Raw genomic sequence first — 19624 nt, forward strand, 5'->3', positions numbered from 1 at the left:
GCTGTTATTATGTATTCTGAGCCCGTGTTTATCTTTGGTTGTCTAAAGCAACACACAGTGTAGCTGAGTGTTTTGGTGAATGGAAACCACAAGTAAGTATCGAGAAATATTTATTTTATAATTTAATATTATATACTTCAACATAATTAAATATTTGACTTTATTTTTATTATTATTTACAGATTAAATATCAACAGTTTTGGCAATAATGATAATATTAGCTAGATAATATTAAGACACTTGTAAAAAAAAACACGTTGAAATTGATGAAAATAAATGCAATATTAAATAGTTTTGTACAAAATAAAATTGAAACTAATAGTAATGAAGCAATGGATGATAATACTGCTAGCGATTGCTATAGTAAAAGTCAGCATTCAGCAACAGTCAATTTTGATTAATCCAGCAGTCTCATATACGCCATGTATTGGCGACTATGATATTAATGTAAATTATGAACCTGGCTTGCCTCCAGAGGAAGAAAATAAATACATGCTTAGTATAAGCAAAGATTTTCCGTTGCATACGAATATAATAGTAACGTTCGACGCCGATGCAAGCATAACGCTGGTAAGCATAATATTTTTATGGCACTTATTTTTTTTTACGTGGCTACTCTTGTTTATGTTATTGATGTTGAAACTATCCCTTTAATTGTAGGATTTAATTTTCTGTACCCAAACGTTTGTGCTGCATGAGGTAGCATTGCATATGAAAAGTATCTTTTATAATATCGTAAATAGAATGATGCTCGCGTGGACTTAGGTCTACAAATCCCATGTGGAATCTAATTTTTCGGTATACAAGGCTCGCGACTTCATAGGCGTGGTTTTTATTTTTTTGGAATAATCCACTGGAGCTCTTTGTCAAAGTAATAAAGTAGCTTATCTCCTTCCGCGGTTTGCAACTTGCAAGCTATCTCTGTACCAACTTTCGCCAAAAACGAATGGGGCGTGAAAAGCGAGCAGACAGACAGACACCTGACTCACTTTCGCATTTATAACAGTAAAATAATATACTAGTATGATTTGGTTTTCAACACATATAAACATAGGTATTAATAGGTACCTTATTAAAGGTACCTAAAGTAGTCTAAGTACACCTAGGTAGGTGTACTTAGACTGTAATTGTTAGAGGTCTAACTGGTAAAGAAGTATATTGACAGTGTATTTCATAACGCACCAAACTGTGACGTAGTAGTTTATGTGGATATGTGTATCATCACATACCTACCTAAGTACAAAGAAAAAAGTTTCAGTGACCAAGCCAGTAAATGAATTTTACCTACGTCAATCATTAGACTAAAATATCTATGTAACAAAATGTGTCCACATAATATTTTGTTCCTTATAAATATTCATAGTATTCATCTTCATATTGGTTTATTTGCTGCATAAACTATTAGTTTTATTGTTGAAAGAAGGGTATAGCTTATCAATTTCGATTAGCAATTCGATTTCTATACAAATGTTTTTGATGTTACCTAACCAAAATATGTATTTATGACTATAAGTATCTATTTATGTAATAAATATGTATGTTTATGTAAGGTTATTTTAATATGTATTATATCTTATATAATATAACATAATATCTTTTAAGCTCATCTCATGAATACCGACTGTCTTTGTTGTACCTATTCTACTCCCTTTACAACCTCTCGCACTGCCAAGGATCACTAAAAGAGATCTCTTATAGAAATAAGTAAACAATTTTCTTCTGTCCACTTTTACTTTCTTTTTTCTTTTAATTATTACAACATTCTGGTACAAATAAAAAATTAAAACACAAAAATGTCATAAATTTTATTTTTTAAATTTTCGTTTCAGGAGGACAAAAGTTTTGCGAGAGTGTCTCTCAACTTTGTCAATTCATTCACAATACGATTTTTTAAACCACACAATGGAATTACATTTACTGTGAAGGGACTTACACCGTCCATAGTTCCTTATGTAACAAGCCTTGTGATTAATAATGAGGAATATTGCAATAAACCTTGGCCGGTAAGTTCTTCGTCCTAGAATGTTCCTGAATTTCAACCAGAGGTCGCTTACTGTATTGAAACTTCATTTATCAATTAAGCGCGTTGGGCAATTTTGGGATGAGTAAAAACTTCAAGGTCGCTTATTTTAATAGCTTTTAAATTTTTTTTCTTAACGCAAACTTAATAGTTTAACCTTAATAGGTTAAATTTCTAGGGTTCCGTTCTCAAAAAGACGGGGCTTAGTAATAGGGAGCCATTGGCACCCTTTGGATACGGATCCCTGAAAATAAAATATGGGCATATCTTTTTTCAGGGATATTTAGACTCGTACATACAAGGATTTCAAGATACAGCTGAAAGTCCAGATAGGAAACCAAAGGGTAACTGTGGTAGACGTCAAGTAACGCACACCGAGTTGATCGTCAATGGAGCCGCCACCAAGCCAGGAGACTGGCCCTGGCATGTAGCTTTGTATAAAATTGATCATGCCGATATAAAATACATCTGCGGAGGAACACTGGTCTCCAAGAATCATGTACTAACAGGTCTGTAATTAATAATAAATAAGAGCCCTTAACTATTAGTTGCTTTAACTGTGAAGGAAAATATCGTGAGGAAACCTACAAGTCTAAGAGTTTAAAAAAAAGAAAAGAATATTAGCCATGCTAATCATGAGCACTTTCCCCTCCAATTAAGCGTAAAGCTTGTGCCAGGAGTAGGTACGACAATTATTAGTGCACCCGTTTCACCGCCGACCTTTCAGAATTCAGTCCGCTCCTCAACCGTTGAGCTTTCGAGGCTCTTCACCATAATGTTCTCAAAGGTGTTCGAGATCTGCTAATTCGCACTTGGGCAACATGGTGGGCTGTGGCGAAAACTGAGAGGAGACCCGTTCTCAGTACTGACCCGGTGATGACATTGTGTTTCGATGCTCAAATTCTATCAATTTTGGTTAGATGTAAAATGTTATACTAAGCAAACAGTTTTTAACCCCCGACCCAAAAAGAGGGGTGTTAATTGTTATAAGTTTGACGTGTGTATCTGTGTATCTGTCTGTGGCATCGTAGCTCCTAAACTAATGAACCGATTTTAATTTAATTTTTTGTTTGAAAGGTGGCTTGATCGAGAGTGTTCTTAGCTACACATCAATGGCTATAATCCAAGAAAATCGGTTCGGCCGTTTGAAAGTTATCAGCTCTTTTCTAGTTACTGTAACCTTCACTTGTCGGGGGTGTTATAAATTTTTAATTTACGCTTGTAGTTATTTGCATCTATGCCTTTCCAATCATTGGTTAATTACTGAAAATCGTGGTTATAGTGAGATCCCAGCCTCGAGGTTTCTATTGTCCTCTATCGTAGAACTTGTATGAATTGGACTCCCTCAGCTATTCAGACCATCTTGTTTATGTAATTAGTTCAAGTTATTTGAATAAAAAACTGTTCTGTTCAATAGTTCACACAGATAGGTAATTTATCCACTGACCTTTGACAAGAACGCCAGCCTTGCTATTGTTGATCTGTGTTTGAAGCAACTGGAGTATAACCAATTTGGCGGAAACTATTTGACTCAAGGTGTCAATTCTGATTACCGGTATGCGCTCGGTGAGGCTGTGCATTAGTGGGGTGTTTGAATCGGCAAAAGAAATAACTGTCGTTTTGTATGGCGTATTTAGCGTACTTAGTTGTATATGTTCATATCTGGGTATTTATCGCTTGAAATTAATAAGCAATCGTTTTATTTACAGCTGCACATTGTGTTACACTAAGAAGTGTACCTGTATTGCCAGAGACTATCAGTGTTGTACTCGGGAAATACAATTTGATTGGGGGAGATACCGAATCCCAAGAAAGAGAAGTAAGTTACTTTGAAAAACTAAACGTGGTAGCATAAATTGATGTGGACTGATGCATTGATGGATTTTTACTTATTCGAACACAAAATGAATATCCAGACCAATTTTGACAATTTTCTAATAACAGTGAACAGTTATTATTAATGATCAATGCATCAAACAAGCGAAAAATCTATAAAATTATTCCATAAATGTTTCAGGTGTACAGTTTGAATATCCATAAGGATTTTAATCACAAGCGTTTAGATAATGACATCGCTCTACTAAAATTGAAATCTGAAGCAGTTTATAATGATTACATACAACCAGCTTGCATATGGTACCCGAAAGCTGTTGACAGACTGTCAAGTTCATCCGATATTTACGGAACAGTGAGTATTATAATAACTACCTAGTTAGAAGATATTTTCAGTAGTGTAGAAAAAACAAAACCACGGGCTTTATTGACGCTAGTTATACCTAAAAAATTAATTGTGTATTGCAATTAATTTTTAAGAATTTTCAAATTAACTTCAGAAGTTCTGAAATTTTTGTTTACTCTGACAAATATGTTCAAGAGTGTGTTTAATCATGTAAAAAGTTATAAAACTTTTATGGCACAATACGCACATAATATTTTTAGTTATATTAAATAACACTTGTCCACACTATTAAAAAATTGATAGCCCGCTACTTTTTTTTAAAGGATTACCCCGTTTCTTTGCAGTTAAGGGCTTTACTTGTATTTCAGCGAATAAAATTAAAAAATGTTAAAAGACCATGAAAGTTGTAAAAAATATATATTTTTAATAAATATATCTATTAAAAATATAGTTTTGTAGCATGTTACATGGTTATGCTATTAAAATATCATACTTAGCATTGTACAAAAACATTGACTAACCTGGTTAGTTCTGGTTAAAAAGCTTCAATTTTTAAATAAAATCTGTTTCATCTAGTCAAAAATTATAATTTTTCAGATTGTGGGATGGGGATTTGAGAACACAGATGCTCTAGCACCGCAGCTTCGCCAAGCCAAAATGCCCATAGTATCAGAGAGTACTTGTATAAAAAGTAACCCTCTCTTCTACGCCAAACTTCTCACAGACAACAAAAAATTCTGTGCCGGATATCGCAATGGTAATTTTAAATTCAATTATTATTTATCGCTATCTGATGCCCGCGACTTCGTTCCCGTGGATATAGGTTTTTGAAAATTCCGTGGGAACTCATTGATTTTCCGGGATAAAAAGTAGCATAACACATACCTATGCTACTTTTTATCCCGGAAAATCAACGAGAAAATCAATCAGTGAAACAAACACCATCAGGTGTAGGTATTTCATTCAATTTACTAATGGGATCGATGAATTTCAACTCCTTGTTTTAGTCGTGCAGTCTTTTTTGTATGAACCCTCATCTTCACTTTTTATTTTTACGGTAATTTTTTTTTTCTTTCGTCTGGCTTTACACTGATTAGCCAATGTCAAGTTTGTAGTTATTTACAAGTTAGGAAAACTATATGTATAAGTATGGACTTCGTCTGTGCCGACACCCGCCGACATACACGCGGCGCCCCTTTTGAGCGCTTCCCAGTCAGTTCCACCACCAATAAACACCAGCAGAACACAAAAACCGGCCACTTCTAACAAAAAAACACTCCAAAAAGTCACAACACGCGCGCCAGCAAACGCCACCACAGACGAAGTCCCACGGTCATTTTGGATGTCACGAATAATGTGAATAATTTTGCAGGTACCTCAGCATGTAATGGCGACAGTGGAAGCGCATTCCAAGTGTTCCTTCCAGATAATGAAAGAGATGAGAGTCCAGATGCCGTCGGTGCTTGGTACATACGAGGAATCGTATCCGTCACATTGTCCAGAGTTGACGTAGCCATATGCAATCCAGATGAGTATGTAGTTTTCACTGACGTTGAAAAGTACAAAACCTGGATCGATAATAATATTAGCAATATGTGATACTTGACTATGTTTTTTAGGTTTATAGAAATTATATTTTGTATTTAATATACTTTTTCTATTAAATATTTTATTATTTTTAGTTTTAATTTTATTGCCAAAAACTCCATGCTGCCCACGACACATCTATGTGAACATAGGTTTTTTGTAAATCCCACAATTTTTAATTTTTGGGCATAAAAAGTAGGTTATGTGTTAATTCAGGGTAAGCTATCTCCGTTCCAAATTTCAGCCCAATCAGCCCCCAGATTGTATAAGAAAAACGTATTCATGGTTATCGTTATTTTCAAGAAATTCTACCCTTTGATTGGCTGTGAAAAAAGGTAAACAGCAAATGAACCAATCAAAGGGCAGAATTTCTTGACGTTTTAAGGGGCAAGCGACGGGTCTGCCCGCGAAATTTAAATTTTACTTGGTTTTTCGCATATATAAACCTGTGAGAATGATACTGCCATTGCCGCAATTAAAGTGCCATAAGCCTACGTTGTCGTATTAGTTTACAAATTGCGAAAAACCAAGTAAAATTTGAATTTCGCGGGCAGACCCGTCGCTTGCCCCTTAACGATAACCATGAACACGTTTTTCTTACACAGTCGGGGGGCAGTTCAGTTATTGTGGCATGAAGGGGTAACGAATATCCAAACTTTCGCATTTAAATAATATATGTAAGATTAGAATTAAAATAGAAAATAATAGTTATTTCGACAAGATTTTTAAGTAGCTTCAATTTAACTCAGCATTACGGATGGACAGACGGACGGGCGGACGGACGGACGGCCGGACAACAAAGTGATTCTATAAGGGTTCCGTTTTTTGAAATATTAAACTTTTTGTTGGTATTAAAATGATGGAAGGCGTTGTAGGAGACGTGTTTAATTGGTGAAGGCTTATGATCGACTCTTCTTATGGACTAATATTAATTATAATGAAATCTTACATGCTATTGTTTTAATAATATTTCTTAATCTAACCTAAATAATTTTGTATCGCCTTTTGTTCAAATTCAACGCGCAAGCAACCTACATATTACATTTTCCTTTTAAGGTAAGGAACCCTAAAAATAGCTGTGATCACTCGCATACCTAATATATAAAGCCGTAGTCAAAACTAATTTTAAATAATATACCTACACAAAATATTGAAACTTAGATGATACTTTTTGGTAGGCAGACCAGACTTTCCTGTAGATAATATTTGGCATAATTCAATGAACTTGTATACCTATATCCTCTTTAAAGCCTTAAGTATTTTATATTCTGAAACCGGTCTTTCTTGTTCACAGTCTAGTTATTTGTGTCGTAGTAAATAAAATATGGCATTTTGTATTAAGTCTTGATTTTATTATTGTTTCTAATTTAAATACTATTACATTTTGTTATTACTAGTGACCCACCTGGTTTTGCACGGGCGGAACTTTTTCAACTAAGGATTTTCTAAAATGCGTGTAGATGCAGAAAAATATTATGAAGAGAAATGAAAAATTTCAAGATTCCACTCCACTGGTTTAGACTGTGCGCCAATCAGCCAGTCATTTTCGTTTATATACTATTTTTAATTTTATTGGAATTGTACCAGAAAGTTGTAACAATAAAAATAAAAAGAAATAAAAAGTGGTCAAGGAAGCACTTATGATAGATCATAATATAAAAGGTCTCTACCTTTCACATAATAGAAATATATAATACAAATCACATATATATATTAAGAGACCTCTACCTTTATTATATTATTTAATGTTTATAGAATGGAAATGCTTAAAAAAGATTTTTCTGGTGCAGTTCAATTATTTATTTTTCTACAGTTTTACAACAACATACGACCTTTGATCTAGCTCAATAGCTGTATACATACTACCGAACCACAATACTAACAAATTTAATCAAATGTAAAACTAATACCAGTTAGTATTCCGAGTACGTTATTGGCACATTATTTTGCCATTAAATATCATAAAATCATATTTGTGCCATTTGCAATATTACGATATTAGTGAGTTTCATTTTTCACAGTTTAAGTAGGCGTATAGATTCATGTTAGTGCAGTTAGTGTTATTGTGGAAATAAGTATTATGGATCGATTTCGACGAAATCAAAGTCAATAGGATACCTACTTTATTGTACACCAAGAAACAAAAGCAATTAAAGAAGAAAGAAGAAAAGAGAATTTCAAAAACGAGAATTGCTAACAATATCATACTATTATTATAATCGTACTAATGTTAGGCAATTGGCAGGGCACACATTCGCAAAACCGATAGACGTTGGGGTCCCAAGGTGCTGAAATGGTGACCTCGCACAGGAAAACGCAACGTTGGAAGACCCTCCACTAGGTTAACGGACTATCAGGCCAGTAGTAGGGAGCCGCTGGATTCAGGCAGCGCAATACCGTGGCGTGTGGAAGTCCCTACAAGAGACCTATGTCCAGCAGTGTACGTCGATCGGTTGTTGATGATGATGATGATGAATATTATGAAGGGAAAAGTTTGTATGTGTGTGTTTGTGGGTGCCTGTGTATAGTGTTACTCTTTGAAGAAAAAACTACTGGACGGATTTGCTTGTGGAATGGAGATAGATTGTAATGGGCTACTTTTATCCCAGAAAATAGAAGAGTTCCTAGGGGATTTTTAAAAAACCTTTATCCACGACAACGAAGTCGCGGGCATCAGCGAGTATAAAAATACCAGTAAAAGTAACAGTATTGAACTATGTTACTCAAGTTAGACTTGTAGAAGAATATGAGTCTGGTTTTTTTTTGTTCCAATAAATACGTGTAGAACTAAATATGTAAATATACCTATCGTTTCACAGCCGTTAAGTTTGTTTACATAATTATACATAGTTCAGTTAAACATAGAGATAATATCCAGGAGGTTATCACAAAAGTTCTATCCATTTTCTGGTGTGTTTTCATATATTTTATTTAAGCGTAACAGAATACTTACGAGTTTATGTTCATATTTAAAAATTAAAGTAAGCGTAAGTACGAGTACTTAGAGCATAGTGTGTTTGTGGACATGCTTGGTACAGTCAGAAAGCAATGAAGCAATTAATAATAATCCTTTTGGCGATTACTATAGTAAAAGTGACCAGTCAGAAAGACTGGATAGTTTTAATAAATCCCGTAGTCGGATTTCCTGCCTGTAATGATAGCAATAGTGACATTTTCATTGACTATGAACCTGGTCTTCCTCCAGAAGAAGAAAATAAATACAACCTTAGTATAAGCAAACAGTTTCCATTACATACTAGTATAATAGTAAAATTCGACTCTGATGCAAGCATTACTTTGGTAAGCATATTATTTTTCTAGCAAAATTTAAACTGATCATCAAAACCTATAGAGCACATCCAAGATATCGCGCAAGAGAAAAAATAAATAGATACGTAAGTCCCTATCTGTATTATATTCTGCTGAGAGCAAAAATTTCATTAATCACAATAGTTTAATAATAACGTTGTATGAGTTTTCTGGAGTAAAGTAATACTAAATTTATAATAATTTCTAATCTGTAATCATAGAAACATGTCATGAAACCCTTTTACACCCGTATTTACAAACGTTACTATGAGGTCTCACAGTGCGCTCGAACGCACAGTGCAGGTTCCACCAATCAGATGACTGATCACGTCAATTTACAATGATCTGATTAGTGGAACCTACACTCTACGTTAGAGCGCACTGTGAGACCTCATAGTAATGATTGTGAATACGGCCGTTAGAGTACGAGTCCAACGCTTTTCTTCCTTGCCTAATACCTGTATTATGCTACTGAGTGATTATTAACTTGTTTAGATCACAACATCCTTTGCTTTAGGTTATTTAAACATTTAAACATTTAAATGGGAATGACATTACTGTTGGTAAAGGGGGACACACTGACTGTTATAATATTATGCCATCAAACGATAAGTGCGTAGAAAATTATCTAATTTTTTCCAAGTCTTCATAATGTCTTATAGGTATAATGTGGAATCAAGTATGGACAAAAATAATACATTTTGCATATTCATCTTATAATCACAGCAAAACATTTATGTCATTGACAACCAATTTAATGGAAATCTACAACCGGTATTTCATTTTGTGTTTTTATTGTCGTCTTACAAGTTTTGCTTGATCAAGATCTCGCTATACTTACTTAGATTGTAAAGTAACATGTAAATGCACTGTAGAAGTGCAATCTGTTTGCTAAATTATAGCCCAGAAATATGAGCTGATCACTAAGCTACATACTTGAGATGACTTTACATAGTAAAATTTATTCCATTTTTAAAGAAGATTCTTGAGGTTTTTGTTTGGAAGAAGACAAAGAAAGATTCTTCTACACATTATATCGGCTAAATGTATGTCAACCGCTTATTGATTACATCAATAATTTATCCCATGTAATTAAAATTATATCAAAATGCAAATAAGGACTATTATATCCCAAAAAAGTAGGCCCTGAAATCATAAACAATATTTAGGTTAACACTCACTTAGTCAATACAAAAGAAGGCTTTTTCCATTTCTGTTCACTTTTGCAGCAACACAGTGTATTTTTTCCTTTAGTTCTTGTTCAGAGGTCGTGCAGGTTATTCAATCCGTACCTACCTAGTACTTATTTGTTTTTAAGTTTCGATTTATTAATATCCACTGGATCTGCTTTAGTGCCATCATTTACTTACCTACTTTTTTAGTTTTGTTTGCAAAGTTTTTAAAAGTTTTAATTTAAGTGAAGTGTGTTGAGAATTAGTAATCAATGGGAATCTTCGTTAAACAATAATTGCAAAAATAAATCTTTAAAAAAAATCAAAATATAAATAGTCGAAGAATTTGGTGATCTTAGTTTAAAAAGCAGATAAGTTGTTTCCAAAATAAGTTACCGTTAGCAATACCAACTTAGCAATTTAAATAAAATTTATTGCTTGATTAACATTAATTTCACATAAACATAAAATATAAAATACTAATAAAGTTTAGGCGAATTGAAAAAATACAGAGACTTTTGAAATAAATGAATAGAAATTATAATCAGACGGTCGGTTTTGATTTTAAAAAAAGATTCTCGTGTTTTATTTTAATTTTCACGAAGAGAAATTTATGTAGTGAACAAAACATTGAAACTAACTTTTAGATAAGTTTTACGGTGTTTTACAGAAGAATTTGCTGACATATCTAATTTAATTTATTAACGTTGTTTAGAAGAAATAAAATATGTGTTACTAGTAGAGTATACTAACGAAAATGAAGCAAGTGTTTTTATTAGCATTTTTTATAGTAAAAGTGTTTAGTGATAATGATAGCGGATGGCGTTTAGTTGGAGTTCCTCTACTTGCGGCTTATCCTTGCAAGGACTCAAAGGATATAACACTTTCTTACGAACCTGGTTTACCTCCGGAGGAGGAAAATAAATACGGGGTGTTTATAAGGAAGCAGTTCCCTATACATACTAAAATAACATTGAAATTTGACACCGATGCACATATTGCGCTGGTAAAAAACTTTATATGTGTATACCTACGTTATTATAAGCTCTATGTTTATGTGAGAGCTAAAGTGTAGTACAATTACATTTTGGGGTAACATTCATAAATGTGTGTTTAGGACTTGTGTCATTTTATGTCGGTAGTGGTAGTCTTAACCGTGACACACTTACGGCTGTGCTTACGGCCAAAATCAATGCTCAATCTATCTTTAACTTGTCGATAAGTAACTTAGCAACGCTTTTATTTGTCAAGAAGACTTTTGACGAATAACGACATTGCTAAGTAACTTATCGACAGATTACAGATAGATTGATTATTATTAATTTCGGCCGTTAGATCACTCTGACTGCGATCAGTATTCAGTTCGAGATAGATGATCTATTTCACACTGCAGTGATTCGAATATTCACGTACCTACACTTTAAATTCAGCTAAACTACCTACCTATTCTATTCTCAATATTAATTTTAGTATAGTTGTAATAATATGTAGTTAATTTTACTTGAACTTGAGCGTAAAATTAGTACCTATTGCAAAAATCACCTTATCCGAAATCAATACGTTTTTGTTCTAGCAAGATCGAAGCTATGCAAGAGTTAATGTCAACCCAGATAACTCATTTTATATTCGGTTTTTTAAAGCACACGATGGTATTGCATTTACTGTAAGGGGCCTTATATTAGGAATTGTTCCTTATTTAACAAGCGTCGTAATTAATTCAAAGGAATATTGCAGCAGGCCGGAAGTGGTAAGTGCAATTTATATTTTAACTAGCTGATGTCCGTTACATCATCTGCGTGGGTTTAAAATCCAGTGGGAACTTTTCGATAATCCAGGATAAAAATGACACTCTCCAGGTCTCCAACTATATACATGCAAAAATCACATCGTTCCGTTGCTCCGTTGCGACGTGATTGAAGGACATTCCAACAAAACAACAAATTAACAAACACACACACACTTTCGCATTTATGATATTATGAGTAGTGATATGGGTAGTAACTATACATTTGGAAAAAATCTGAAAAAGCTTAAATTGTATATTTGCTAGCTGTATAGAACAATAAGATTAATAAAATGTAAATCATTAATTGAGACATTAAATTTCAGGGAGTTCTTGACTCATACATACTAGGATTTAAAGATACGGCAGAGAGTCTAGATAGAAAGCCAAAAAATCATTGTGGTAGACGACAAGTAACACACACAGAGTTGATTGTCAATGGAGCCACAACAAAACCAGGAGATTGGCCTTGGCATGTCGCGCTATACAGAATTGATCATTCAATTATTAAATACATCTGTGGTGGAACGCTTATTTCTAAATACCATGTGTTAACAGGTCTGTATTAATAACATCTAAGAAAGTTAATAAGAGATTTATTACTTGTATGTTGAATTTTTTTACTTTCAAAGGTGTATCATCATAAAATGTCTTAAACCAGAAATGTCATCGTATGAGAGTATAATATTGTTAGATGACATTTAAAGTATAATTTGATCTACACTAAGTTCAAATCCTTATTTTACCTCCTTAGGGGTTGAATTTTCAAAAAATTGATTTTAGCGGATGTCTACGCCATAATTATAGCTATCTGCATAGCAAAGTTTAGCCCATCTCGTCTAGTAGTTTGAGCTGTGCGTTGATAAATCAGTCAGTCACCTTTCATTACTTTTTGTCTGCAATTAGGTATGTTTAACTCTATTTTTTTAAATAAAGACCCACCTGATGATAAGAGATCACTGCCACCCATGTACATTTGCAGCACCAGAGGAACCGCCAATGCGTTGCCGGTCTTTCAGTAATTCATATTATCATCATTGTCATAGAACTCTTTCTAATAACCAATACCAGATCCAGAAGATAAAATTCGCTATCCTGAAGGGCGGTTTAGATAGTAAGGCTAAGTACAAATTTATACCATTATTTCCAAATAAGAAAGTATATTTTTACAGCTGCACATTGTACTACAATAAGAGGCATCTCAGTGCTGCCAGAATCTGTCAGTGTTATTCTTGGGAAATTCAATTTAATTGGAGGAGACACTGAATCCCAAGAAAGAGAAGTAAGTTAAGCTCACTAAAAGTACATATTTAAGAATTTACTACCAGCTGTTTCGAGCACTAGCTCGAACAATCTTAGCTAACAAGCAGTAAGGAAAAACCCCTTTAAATTTAGTGAATGAGGAATATTAACTTATACAGAATATGAACCCAAATAATTTATGAATATTTTTAGGTATACAGTATAATTGTTCACGATCAGTTTGATCACAGACGTTTAGAGAATGATATAGCTTTAGTTGAACTGAAAACTGAAGCAGTATTTAACGATTACATACAACCAGCGTGCTTATGGTATCCGAAAGCTGTTGACAGTCTGCCGGGAACAGAAATATTTGGAACGGTTAGTGAATCGTTAGTCATTAGAATTACAGTTACAATAACTCATAATTTAAAAAACCCCCGACGCCAAAACCTGTGTAAGAAAACTAGAAAAGAGCTGATAACTTTTAAACGCCTGAACCAAAAAAACCAAATTAAAATCTGTTCAATCGTTTAGGAGCTACGATGCCACAGACAGATACACAGATACACACGTCAAACTTATAACACCCCTCTTTTTGGGTCGGGGGTTAAAAACAACAAGTTTTATTAATAGGTTCTGTAATAATTTCTGTTACAATTCAGTCTGACTATTAGTGTTTCTTTATTTTCAGATTGTAGGATGGGGATTCGAAAACACAGACAACTTAGCACCTCAGCTTCGAAAAGCCAAAATGCCCATAGTATCAGAGAGCACATGTATAAAAAGAAATCCTCTTTTCTACTCAAAGCTTCTCAAAAATAATAACAAATTCTGTGCCGGCTATAGGAATGGTAATGTTCATTTATTTATAGACGCTTGATTATAAGTTAAGTTGCAAAAGTCAGTCATTCAGATTGTAATTTAGTTACAGCATAGTAATAATTGAGGAGCTGACGAACAAAACAATGTAACTGCATGAAATAAAATTTTACAGGACGAGCAAAGAAACTGAAAGAAAGCTGTTCCAACGTTGATATAATTGTTTAATATTTGAAGAGTTCTTGTAATATATTGTTTTTTCAAAAAAATCCTGTGATCAATTTTCCAGGAACATCAGCATGCAACGGCGACAGTGGAAGCGCGTTCCAAGTATTCCTTCCAGATAACGCAAAGGACGACAATCCTGACGCTGTCGGTGCTTGGTATGTACGAGGAATCGTGTCTGTCACGTTGTCAAGAGTTGATGCAGCCATATGCAATCCAGAAGAATACGTAGTTTTCACAGACGTTGAAAAATATAACACTTGGATCGAGAACCATATTAAAAATAAATGATACTGACTACTTTATAACATTAGGTTTTTACAATTTACATATTTTCTTGTATAACTCCATATGCGACAAATATAGATAAGCATTGTAAAAAAACACATTTGCGGTTAATAATAAATATTTTTTAAAATATTTTTTGAAGCAGTAGAAATTATAAAGATTTTTTTATTTAAAAACACTCAATAGGTACGAGATAATAATTGTTCTGTCTTATTTTAAATACAAAAAACTGCAGATTAGTATAAGCAGGAATAAGTATAAATTAATAAAAATTAATAACACCCCTGACAAGTGAAGGTTACAGTAACTAGAAAAGAGCTGATAACTTTTAAACAGTTGAACCCATTTTCTTGGATTATAGCTAAGAACACTCTCGATCAAGCCATGTTTCAAACAAATAAAACTAAATTAAAATCGGTTCATTAGTTTAGCTCCTAAACTAATGAACCATGCCACAGACAGATACACAGATACACACGTCAAACTTATAACACCCCTTTTTTGGGTCGGGGGTTAAAAATTACAATATTATTAATTTATGCAAAGACCTAAGTTAGAAATAAAACTTAGGGTACCTAATTATATATACATTTACTATACAAGCTTTTAAGACAGTCCTTTAAATAAAAATAAATATTTGCTTATAATTTTCCTTCAAAGGACGACGACCTTTACAAATATAAATTAGTAAGTCTATCAAAACAACATAGTATACTCGTAGCTATATACTTGTACCTAAATAACTAATGACGGTTTTATTACCTCTAGATATAATCTCGGAGTAGTTCATAATTTAGTTCTTATCGAGATATTAAGGCTCGAACAGGTTTTAAAAGAACGATTAGTATTCTTTTATTGGTTAGTAACATCCATTAAATAAAAGAGACATCCTTCGTTGGTATGGGATAAGCAATTATAAATGCTATATATATGGTTTCTGATCTCCATATTTTTTATATAAGTTAAAATCTGTGGTCAAACAGGATCGAGCTACTTTAGGCAGATCACGTACAAATCGCTTAGATGGCATTGGGTTTTAAAAGGAACAAGATTTGGTGTATGTGTCCAGCAAAATTTTAAAGTGATTATTTTATCCAAAAATATAATTAAGCGTTAATAAATGTGAATATTGGAATTAGTTTTGGAAGTAAAACAAGGATATTATTTAAAATTTAAAAAATAAGCATAATGAAGAAAGTGATATTAACTTTACTGTTCCTATGTTACATAGAGGTTAAATGTGTAGAAGAGTCTAAAATTGTTGTTCCCATATATGATACTGAGCCCTGTGATGATTCCGATGATATCAAGATTTCCTACGACTCTGATGTAGAAGAAGGAAACCAATATCTTCTAACAGTAAATAAAACAGTAACAAAGAACATGAAAATGATTCTTACTTTTGATTCTGACTGCATTGTTACTTTGGTGAGTAAATATAATGAATATATTCCATCACATTAGTTAATCTTATTGCAAATGCATGATTGCTCAGTGAAAATGTTAGTGTTTATCGTGAGATAGCAAAGTAGCGTTAATTTATTATATTTATTTAAAACTTTGATTATGTTTTTAAATTAATTTAAAATTATGTGATAGTACATAGCTTTTATAATATATTGCCAAGTGTTATTTAGATGTTATCATTCGAGTAAGTTAAACAAACTCTTTGGCAATAAATTTAGTAAAATTCTGAATAATATTTTGCAGAAGGATAAAAGCTTTGCAAGGATTTTTCCGAGGAAAAAAAATACTTTTGATGTAAGGGTTTTCAAATTGAATAATGGAATTGAATTCATTGTAAAAGGACAAGTACCGAGAACTGTACCACAATTAAAAAGTGTGGTTATGAACACAAAAGAATTTTGCAAACAGCCAAAACCGGTAAGTTGCTTTATTCGATATTTAAAAAAAATACATAATAATTAAAATTACGTATCAAACATGTTTGTCTTTAAGGTTCTCCTTAATTTTTGTGTGTTTATTAATTTAAGTTGTGTGAATATTGTCAAAAATGTGTATTAATTACAGAGATACCTTGATGGTACTTCTTGGGATAACAAAGATTATTCTGGAAGCGTGATTAAGGAGTCTAAAACGACCTGTGGAAGGCGAAAAGTACCAAAGACTAAGTCCTCATACAATGCTGCCTCTACAAAGCCAGGCGACTGGCCGTGGCATGCGGCGGTATATAAGCACGATAACACAGAAATTAAGTACACCTGCGGTGGAACCCTGATTTCAAATAAATTTGTATTAACTGGTAAGCTCATTTTTTTTTAATAATAATAATAATAATAATAGTAAAAAAAATAATAGTTTTTATTGTCAGGCATAAGAAAAACCCATATACAAATAAAAATTACAACGGAATATACGTTACATTAAAATTATTCACTTACATTAGATTAACTTAAGACTAACTGAAATGGTTAAAAAACTCATTTCAGATGTCACAGGTCACAGGTATTATTTTCTGTTCTTATCCTGGTGTACAGACAACCAATAATTAAAAATAGGGCTTTAAGCAGATCCTAAATGAATTACATTCAAAACTAGAGGATGCCCTGGTTTCACCCGCGTGGAGTTTGGTTTTTTTGAATCCCGTAGGAATTCTTCAATTTTCCGGGATAAAAAGTAGCCTATGTCCTACCCCGCGATGTATCCCAAGTCTGTACCAAATTTCATTAAAATCGGTTCAGTGGTTGGGCCGTGAAACGTAGCAGACAGACAGACAGACAGACAGACAGACACACTTTCGCATTTATAACATTAATTATGGAAATTATGGATTATGGATTAATGCACCTACTTATTTAATATTTCTTTTTTTGTACAGCTGCTCAATGCACGTCTTCGGAAGGTACATCACTTGTACCTGAAACTCTGAGCGTGTTCCTTGGAAAATTTAATTTAATAGGAGGAGATGAAGGATCACAACAAAGAGTGGTGAGTTTGATATCATTACGAAAATTATGTGTATTTATTTAAAGGATCTGTAATTTTTTTTTTTAGATAGAATATTGCTTTTTTACAATAAAATCAACTTAACTTTTACAGGTGAAACAAATAATTATGCACGAAAACTTCCGATACCAGAATTTAGAAAACGATATATCATTACTTAAACTGAAGACTGATGTAGTTTTTAGTGACTATGTACAACCTGCGTGCTTATGGTACAACAAAGCACTTAATATTCAGTCGAGAGGTGAACTTTTTGGAACAGTAAGTTTATTTTACTTTTAGTGCCTCCTTTGTAATATTATTATTGAGCGTGTCTTACGTTCCTTTTGTCTCGCAAGAAAGTTACGTATAAAGCTAACCTTGCTTACGTTAGAAAGATTCTGATTTAAAAAAAAAAAGAATATTAGCCATTTTTAATCATGACTAACATTCCCCTTTCTCCTCCAACTAAGTTTTAAGCTTGTGCTAGGAGTGGGTACGACAATAGTGCAACGGGTGGGGTTTGAACCGCTAACCTATCGGATTTCAGTCCGTTCCTATAACCATTGAGCTATTGAGGCTTATATTATTGAGGATTTAGATTTTAGATGCATTATAACTCTCTTTGCAATCTTATGTCCTAGGAAGGACATACGATTGCAAGAGAGAGTAACAACAGGTTGTTAGAGAATGAAAAAAAAATAAATTAAATTGAATTTTTATTTTTTCAGGTAGTAGGATGGGGTTTCGACACTACTGACTCTTGGTCACCGCACCTTCAACAAATTCAGATACCCATGGTACCTGAAGGCAAATGTTTGCAGAGTAACCCTCTCGTGTACTCCACTTATCTTAACAGTAATAAGTTTTGCGCTGGTTATGGAGTGAGGGATGAAAAGACACGCGGCTTTCCGGGACAAGGTATGTACAGTCAATGGCCGTAAGTCGTTTAGCACCTTAATGATTATATTCGCGTGGCACGGTTATGCACATGCGTTAGGTGTGGGTGGCGTGTTTGAAGGAACAGGTCATAAGTGCGAAGCTTTTGATGCATTCATTCATGCTACTCGAATTCTGAGGCCGACCGTACGGTAGTTGCCTCAAGTGATAACTTACGAGTAGATATATATATAACTTCTTTAGCTATAGATATTAGCTTAAAACGCACATAACAGTTAACACCAACAAGTTAGAGGTGCGTGCCCAGGATTGAACCCCCAAATAGAAGGCGGATCACCATTTTTGCGTTAATTGACTATTTATATTACAGAAACACCAAACTGCAATGGCGACAGTGGCAGTGCCTTCCAAATCTTCATTCCGGATAATGCAAGAGATAAAACTACTGACGCTTCTGGTGCATGGTACGTCAGGGGAATAGTTTCTTTAACTGTTTCTCGGCCTGACTCACCATCGTGTGACCCACAACAGTACGTCGTGTTCACTGATGTGGCGAAGTATGGAGACTGGATAGATTCCCATCTGAAATATTAAGATTAAATTACTAGTATTAGAACCAAGAGCAATCTCTTCTACCATTATTATCGTCTAAGCAAACTGCATTTTAATTTCAAGATAGTTTACCTATGTAATCGAGATCAGTAATATCAATGTTAGATCATATTTTTAAGTATATCTAATTGTAATTTTTACAAAGATGTGTGTGCATTTATATTAAAATAAATTATTTGAATCTGATTAATTTTGTATTTTTTCTACTTTTTTACCTAACATGGAGTTTGTTGCTTTTCTATGTACAAAAAATCTTAGTGTATTGTCAGCCTGTCATGTCTCGTAGAAGATAAGGTGGATCTGACTTATGATTCAAAAAAATTATTAACTTTTCTGCTTTTTCTGCAAGTATATAGGTAGGTATGTAGCTATGATAGTCATAGTTTTGCAGTGAAAAAGTGTCATCAGGAAAACTTGAAAAGAGTGCGTGATAATTACTGGTTTTTTACGTCTACGGGTTTTCCCAATTGAACATATTTTGATAACATTATACACACGTCACAAAAGTCTTGAACTCGAAGATAGCCTTGTTTACTGGT

The 19624-nt window shown here is 33.5% G+C and overlaps 2 protein-coding genes across 2 annotated transcripts; both read left to right on the top strand.

Annotated features, from left to right (window-relative positions):
* Positions 1 to 324: 324 nt before the first annotated feature.
* On the top strand, positions 325 to 5798 carry LOC123865782 (chymotrypsin-C-like). Its single transcript, XM_045907014.1, has 7 exons — positions 325 to 570; positions 1830 to 2003; positions 2298 to 2529; positions 3730 to 3839; positions 4038 to 4208; positions 4797 to 4956; positions 5572 to 5798. The coding sequence occupies exons 1-7, from the start codon at positions 325 to 327 to the stop codon at positions 5796 to 5798; spliced, it is 1320 nt and encodes a 439-aa protein (XP_045762970.1).
* A 2853-nt stretch (positions 5799 to 8651) lies between these two features.
* LOC123865783 lies at positions 8652 to 19250 on the top strand. Its single transcript, XM_045907015.1, has 14 exons — positions 8652 to 9086; positions 11841 to 12014; positions 12377 to 12608; positions 13223 to 13332; positions 13506 to 13673; positions 13987 to 14146; positions 14404 to 14629; positions 15812 to 16055; positions 16338 to 16511; positions 16659 to 16890; positions 17467 to 17576; positions 17688 to 17855; positions 18305 to 18494; positions 18844 to 19250. The coding sequence occupies exons 1-14, from the start codon at positions 8835 to 8837 to the stop codon at positions 19065 to 19067; spliced, it is 2664 nt and encodes an 887-aa protein (XP_045762971.1). The 5' UTR covers positions 8652 to 8834; the 3' UTR covers positions 19068 to 19250.
* The last annotated feature ends 374 nt before the right edge of the window (positions 19251 to 19624 follow it).

Source organism: Maniola jurtina, chromosome 5 (assembly GCF_905333055.1).
Source record: "Maniola jurtina chromosome 5, ilManJurt1.1, whole genome shotgun sequence".
Taxonomy (NCBI): Eukaryota; Metazoa; Arthropoda; class Insecta; order Lepidoptera; family Nymphalidae; genus Maniola; species Maniola jurtina.